Source organism: Dipodomys ordii, unplaced genomic scaffold, assembly GCF_000151885.1.
Source record: "Dipodomys ordii isolate 6190 unplaced genomic scaffold, Dord_2.0 Scaffold3, whole genome shotgun sequence".
Taxonomy (NCBI): domain Eukaryota; kingdom Metazoa; phylum Chordata; class Mammalia; order Rodentia; family Heteromyidae; genus Dipodomys; species Dipodomys ordii.
Window position 1 is genome coordinate 27,517,102 of NW_012267219.1, and position 7,832 is coordinate 27,524,933.

General features: G+C 45.0%; 1 protein-coding gene across 1 annotated transcript in view; it reads right to left on the reverse strand.

The window, feature by feature from the left end:
• The window catches only part of Ube2n (ubiquitin-conjugating enzyme E2N), a 32,229-nt gene extending 24,397 nt beyond the window's left edge, over nt 1-7,832 (reverse strand). The window contains exon 1 of the mRNA XM_013021099.1: nt 7,614-7,832. Within this exon, the coding sequence (XP_012876553.1) occupies nt 7,614-7,643 (30 nt within the window). The 5' untranslated portion in view covers nt 7,644-7,832. The remainder of the gene's footprint in view (nt 1-7,613) is intronic.

A 7,832-nucleotide genomic window follows, 5' to 3' on the forward strand; every position in this document is an offset into this window, starting at 1 on the left:
TAGCTTATGATTACAGGCATGAGCCACCAAGCATCTGATTGGCCTCCAATTCTTGACCCTCCTATACAGCCATGAAAGTTCTTGATGTCAACTCTCTGAATTTGATCATTGAACAGTAACAGTTTACCAGAGGACTATAAAATTTATAAACTATTATCTATCACATCTGCTGAGTTTCTGAGAGATTCCAATGTCTCTCTGTCTCTAGGAGTTTACATTTGCTATTTTATTTGGCCCAAACACACACTTTCCCTCTTCCTTTCATATCCTGGTAAAACTCCTAGTTTCAAGTTTAAAAACACCTCAACAGATAGATACCTTCCCCCTTGATCCTAAGACCATAGTAAACTTGCTGCATTACCTGTTGCATAACAAACTTAACAGTAATTTCTTATTTCACAACTATTTTCAATTAGTGATGCTTATCATATTTACCTGGCTTAATGCTAAACACATACTATGCAGTCAATAAATGTCCAAGTAAGTGGAACATCTTATGAGTAGAAGACAATTGGCAGACAAATCACAAAGTTAGCAAAGACAAATTCTGCTTTTAGATTTTTTTGTTTTGCCAGTCCTGGGGCTTTAACTCAGGACTTGAGCACTGTTCGTGAGCTTCTTTTGCTCAAGGCTACCACTCTACCACTCTAGCCACAGAACCACTTCTGGCCTTTTCTGTTTATGTGGTATTGAGGAATTGAACCCAGGGCTTCATGCTAGGCAAGCACTCTACCACTGAGCCACCTTCCCAGCCCACTTACAATGACTTTCATCCTTAGATTTATAGATTATAAAGACTCTGAGAATACAAACTAAGTTGTCTAAAAGTAACCAAATTGAGAAACAAGTAATGGTACTGAAAACTAGAGTTTGTAAGTATGAAGAAGAAATGGCCAACTTAAAAAAAAAAAGGAATATTAACATTAAAATGTTGAAACCAATGTTTCAAAATACCTGAGGGCCAAGTGGTAGAAGTAGCTCAGTGGCAGCTTATGCTTAGCATGTGTGAAACACTGGGAAAAGACACTGAGAAAGGGGGCTGGGAATGTGGCTTAGTGGTAAGAGCACCTCAAGCCCCAGGACCGGCAAAAAAAAAAAAAAAAGACACTGAGACGAACAGGGAAGAAGATTCAATTTCAGCATAATTCTCATTATGAAACATCCTAATTAAAAAAGCTGGAAAAGGGGACTGGGAAGGTGGCTCAGTGGTACAGCGCTTGCCTTGCATGCATGGGGCCCTAGGTTCGATTCCTCAGCACCACATAAGCAAAAAGAAAAAAAGCCGGAAGTGGTGCTGTGGCTCAAGTAGTAGAGCACTAGCCTTGAGCTGAAGAGCTGAGGGACAGCGCCCAGGCCCAGAGTTCAGGCCCACGACCGGACCCAAAAAAACACAAAAACAAAAACAAAAAACTGGAAAAATATACTTTTAATTCAAATATGGAAAAATATACTTTTAAGAGAATTTTACAACAGTTTTATCCAGGATTTTAACAAAAATATTACCCTAATGGTGTTACGCATTCTTTCTTAAAACGGAGTAGCAATAAATATTTCTAAGACAGGTGCCAGTGGCTCACACCTGTAAAACTAGCCACTCAGGAAGCTAAGATCATGGTTTGATGCCAGCATGGGCAGAAAAGTCTGTAGGACTCTTCTCTCCAATAACCACTCAAAAAGACCTGAAGTGGTGCTGTGGCTTAAGTGGTAGAGTGCTCACCTTGAGTGAAAGAAGTTCACTCAGACCCACAGTGCAAGCCTCAGGACCAGCAAACAAACAATATTCCTATTGATTCTGAAGGCTTTTAATTAGGGGTAATGGCCCTGGGTTTCTTGGACTACTATTATTGTTATTCAGATAAAAGATGACATCAATCTAAATCCTGGGGGGGAGAAGCAGTACCACTGCTTGAACTCAGGACCTCAAGTTGTCACTCAACTTGCTTGGTTACAGATAGCACTCTACCACTTGAGCTGAACTTCCTTCGAGTCCAGCATTTTGTGAGTTAATTGAAGATGAAATCTTGAGGACTTTTCTGTCAGGGCTAACTTTGAACCCATGGTCTCTGGTCTCAGCCTCTCAAGTACAGGTGGTAAGCCACCAGAGCCTGGCAGAATATTATTTTAAAATGTCACTTAAGAAATTTTAAAGCCAGGCGCCAGAGGCTCACGCCTGTAATCCTACCTACTCAGGAGGCTGAGATCTAAAGATCATGGTTCAAAGCCAGCCCAGGCAGGAAAGTCCATTAGACTCTTATCTCCAATACACTACTAGAAAACCAGAAGTACCGCTGTGGCTCAAGTGGTAGAGCCTTTGCCCTGAGCTGAAGAGCACAGGGACAGCGCCCAAGCCCAGAGTTCAAGCTCCATGACCAACCAAAAAAAAAAAAGAATTTTAAAGTTAAGAGCTTAGGGGTAGAGTTCTTGTCTAACATGCGCGAAGCCCTGGGTTCCATTCCTCAGTACCACATACACAAAAAAAGCCAGAAGTGGGGCTGGGAAGGTGGTTCAGTGGTAGAGCGCTTGCCTCGCGTGCCCAGGCCCTGGGTTCGATTCCTCAGCACTACATAAACAGAAAAAAAAGCCAGAAGTGGCACTGTGGCTCAAGTGGTAGAGCGCTAGCCTTGAGCTGAAGAGCTGAGGGACAGCGCCCAGGCCCAGAGTTCAGGCCCACAACCGGACCAAAAAAAAAAAAAAAAAAAGCCGAAAGTAGCACTATGGCTCAAGCGGTACAGGGCTAGCTTTGAGAGGCTCAGGGACTGTGCCCAGGCCCTGAGTTTTAAGCCCCAGGACCAGAAAAAAAAAAAAATTTAAGTAAAAAGTTTTAGCTGAATTTACTTAATTCTCAATTACCAGATCTCCTAATCTGTATTTCTATGACAATATTCATGTACTACACTGCAAAAAATTCTCAACTGTAGAACAGACCAATTCATTAATTTTACACACATGAAAAGTATCTCTTGATTTAATGTTATAACTACATGTAGTATTTCTTTTGGATTTATTTTTGCAAAGTAACAGTATATAATGTAATAATTAAGTAACATTAGAATTGTGGTAACTATAATGGTAATGTCCAAAGCCACTGCTGTTGTTTCTGGCATTGATTCCTATAGTGCATATGCATCATTATAACAGACAACCATCTTCTTCTTAAATCCAACTATTATTTTCTTCTTAAATCTATTCAGGTAAAGAAATCCTACAGAGGCTGGGAATGTGGCTTAGTGGTAGAGTGGTTGACTAGCATGCATGAAGGCCTGGGTTTGATTCCTCAGTACCACAAAAACAGAAAAAGCTGGAAGTGGCACTGCGGCATAAGTGGTAGAGTGCTAGCCTTGAGCAAAAGAAGCTCATGGACAGTGCCCAAGGCCTGAGTTAAAGCCCCAGGACTGGAAAAAAAGAGAGACAGAAAGACAGAAAGACACAGAAACATAGAGAGAGAGATCCTACAGAATATTGTGTTGATGGGGAAGGGATTGAATTACAAGTCAGAAATCCTAGTCATTGAACAAACTATTTTTGCCCACAAATTTCTTACCAGAGGATAAAAAGTATAAAAATAATATTCTCTATTGTGGAAATCTCTTCAACTGTAACAAGTGGTCAAAAGGTAGGCACCTAATCCTAGCTACTCAGGAGGCTGAGATCTAAGGTTTGAAGCCTGCCCAGGCAGAAATTTGGGGGATGGTACAGGGTGGTTGTTAATCTCCAATTAACCACCAAAAAGCCACAAGTGCAGCAAAAAACGTAAGAGACAGTGTTCAGGCCCTGAGTTCAAGCCCAGGGACCAGCATTTAAAACAAAAAAGTCAGCTGAGTGCCAGTGGCTCATGCCTGTAATCCTAGCTACTCAGGAGGCTGAGATCTGAGGACTGCAGTTCAAAGCCAGGCCCAGGCAGGAAAGTCAGGCAGTTAAGTCAGAAAGTCTGCAAGACTCTCAACTCCAATTAACCACCAGAAAACCGGAAGTAGCACTGTGGCTAATAGCTCAGGGACAGAGCCCAGGCCCAGAGTACAAGCCCCACAACCAAAAAAAAAAAAAAAAAGGCACAATACATGTGCAAAAAACTTCAACAAAGCAAATGTGTAATGTTTCTGATGTCACTGTCATGTAGTATGGTGGATATTCAGAAAGTGCTTAATTTTACAAAACTCAACTTTCTAATGTGTGGGGGTTGATCAATATGCTACACAAGAAGAATTAAATCTTTTTTTTTGGGGGGGGTCCAGTCATGGGGCCTGAACTCTGGGCCTGGGTGCTGTCCCTCAGCTCTTCAGCTCAAGGCTAGCACTCTACCACTTGAGCCACAGCACCACTTCCAGCTTTTTTTTTCTGCTTATGTGGTGCTGAGAATCGAACCCAGGGCCTCAAACATGCAATGCAACAAACGCTCTACCACTGAGCCACCTTCCCAGTCCCTCTACAGTTTTTATCAGGGGGAGTAGCATGATCTGTAATTTTTTTAATAACACAAGCTACTCGCTCCTTAGAAGCAGGCTACAGGGGCTGGGAAGGGGGCTCAGTGGTAGAGCGCTTGCCTTGCATGCATGAGGCCCTGGGTTTGATTCCTCAGCACTACATAAGCAAAAAGAAAAAAGCCGGAAGTGGAGCTGTGGCTCAAGTGGTAGAGTGCTAGCCTTGAGCTGAAGAGCTGAGGGACAGCACCCAGGCCCAGAGTTCAGGCCCCACAACCGGACCAAAAAAAAAAAGAAACAGGCTACAATATAAAATAGTAGGCCAGGCAACTTATGATAAAACTTAACAGGGGTATCAGGGAAGTGGGCCAATGTACCTGAGTTAGAATATATTTTGAAAGTAGATCTTACAGAATTTGTTACTGTACTGAACTTCAGAATTTAAGCAAGAATGCAACCTGGATGAACATTAAAGTTATCATGTCCCAGGTGCCAGTGCTCATGCCTATAATCCTAGCTACTCGGGGGCTGAGCTCTGAGGATAACAGTTCAAAACCAGCACTGGAAGGAAAGTTGATGAGTTTTTTATCTCCAATAAGCCATCACAATGCTGAAAGTGGGGTGTGACTCCAGTGGTAAAGCCTAGACTTGAGCACCAAAAGCTTAAGACAGTGCCCAGGCCCTGAGTTCAAGCCCCTTAACAGGCCCCCCCCCCAAAAAAAAAACCAACAACACAGTACTTTCTGCTAGGGATGCAGCTTATATAGTAGGAAAGAATTTTGCCCTCAGCACAAGGTCCTCAGTCCAATCTCCAGCAATCCAGAAAAAAAAAAATTCAGTGATCATAGAACAGCTTACATTATACAAGCATTTAAAAAATCATTTAATCCAGGGATTCAAAAAAATTTTTCTTTAAAGCTGTGATTTTAAACTAAAGCTACCTAAATAAAAATCAAGGCATATTCATTAGATGGCCTCTCTAATATATACAGTAAGATACTGTAAAATCAAGATCATGTATCACAATGTATCATTCTGGTTTACACAGAATATTAATGCTTAGTGTAAAAATTATTGTGTGCCAAATGAATTGAATTACAAGAATGTCAGCTTAATGTTTTAAATCATTTCTGTAAACCTGATAAAGTTGGGCAAAAATTATTTTTCCATACAAAGCTTTCATATTACTTCAGAGTATCTTTAGAGTTAGCAATAATGAAAAATACATGTAAAATGATTACCCTTCTATTCTGTCAATTTGTACTATATAATTCTGGATATTTTAGATAATTTCCTTAGATGCCAACTAACTGTAATTAGTCCATAATCTAAGCAATAGTAAACACTGAACAGTATTTAGGGGAAGCTTTTATTTTTCAAAAAGGACATGGATAGGGGCTGGGAAGGTGGGCTCAGTGATGGAGTGCTTGTCTTACATGCATGAGGCCCTGGGTTTGATTCCTCAGCACCAAATAAGCAGAAAAAGCCGGAAGTGGGGCTGACGCTCAAGTGGTAGAGTGCTAGCCTTGAGCTGAAGGGGGGGGGGGGGAGACAGTGCCCAGGCCCAACTTTCAGGCCCCACGACCAACCAAAAAAAAAAAGGACATGGATAAACATGATTACTGGTACTATATGACACTGTAATGACACACTGTAATGACCTTCCAATACATATGACAATGAACATCCTTTGAGAGAAAAATCAGAGACTAATTGTTAATACAATAATAAAGGTTCGGGCTAGGAAGGTGGCTCAGTGGTAGAGCGCTTGCCTTGCATACATGAGGCCCTGGGTTCGATTCTTCGGCACCACATAAGCAGAAAGAGGCCGGAAGTGGCATTGTGGCTCAAGTGGTAGGGCGTTAGCCTTGAGCTGAAGAGCTGAGGGACAGTGCCCAGGCCCAGAGTTCAAGCCCCACAACCGGCAAAAAAAAAAAAAAACAATAAAGGTTCACTTAATTCTTCCCTCATTTCTAAGAACTTCCACCTTATGGAAGGTCATATTTCTCTAACGAAGCACCTTTCTGTCAGTGACATTCCCAATTTCAGATACATCTGTGATTGCATAAAGCACTACCCAAAATATATCGTCTTCTAAAAGCCCTAGCAGATCTTCTATTCAGTTTATATCTCTCTCGAAACTTCAAAGGAACAAACAAGACTAAATACATGTTCGACTAGGTTATATCAAGTAGAATGAATCTGTAATTTAATTGCTTTAAATGGTATTGAGGAGTGTGAATATATAACTAATATTCATAAACAACTGACCCCCAAAATAAGTTTTCATTCGCATGCTTTGCAGGAAACCTATCATGTCTGAGGATTCAACCTTATGTAAACTACAAAACCAAGATAGCGAGTTTTCACGGTTCCAAACCTACTGGTCATGTATAAATCGACAAGGAAAAGGTTTCACAGCCCCAGCCCCACCTTCAACTGTGACCGACCTCAGAATTGGTATTATTGTCTCTGAACAGAGGCATCTCTGCGAGTCTGTTAATCCGAGTAAAATCACTTGATGGACACGACGAGCTGAAATGTGTTGAGGCAAGGAGACCGCGGGCGAGGAGCACCCAGCAGCCAGGGCGAGCATGTGCCCACGACGGCGGCCGGACGCACAGCGCTCCAGGAGCCGCCTCCCGGGGCGCAGGGCCCCGCCCGGCCTCACTTGGCCGATTCATTCATTCTGCACTCTGGGCTGCCGCACCCCCACGCTCCTGCCCGCGGACCACAGGGGGCTCCTGGGCCGAGGGGCCGTACTGGGCCGTAACCCCTGAGCCCAGAGTCCGGGCTAGCCGAGATTCCTGCGCGCCCGCGGCCTCCGCCCCAGGGGTGGTCCGAGAGACCGCGGAGGGAGGCCCGCGCGCGACAGCCGAGCTCCCAAAGCCCCGCCGCCCCACCCTCTGCCCCGCGCGGGCCCGGCCTTCCCTCCCGAGCGGCGCGGTCGCCAGGAAGCCCCGCTTCCCCGCCGCCCAGTGGCCCCGCCGCGGCCGGAAGTCTCCCCAGCGCCCCCTCCCCAGCACCCGACGTCCCTCGCCACTGCCGCCAGAGCCCCCTCTCCGCGCTGCCTCGGGCCTCCCGTGGCGGGCCGCGGACCTGAGGAAACCCACCGAGGGCCGCAGTGCCACGCCCCGCCTCGCCCCGCCGGCAAAGGTGTAGGGTGAGGGGCCGGAGGCCAGTTGAAGCGGTTACCTTAATGATCCTGCGGGGCAGCCCGGCCATCTTGTCAAATCCCAAGTTCGGCCTCAGCTCTCGTCTCCGGCTCCGCTCGCCTCACGCACGAGTGGAAGTTCCGAGCTCCACTTCCGGGGGACGTTGCCGCGCCCGCCGCCGCGCCTGCCGCCGCCGCTGCTGCTGCTGCTGCTTCCGAGGCCCCTTGGGAAATGTAGTCCCTGCTTTGCGCGCGGGTTC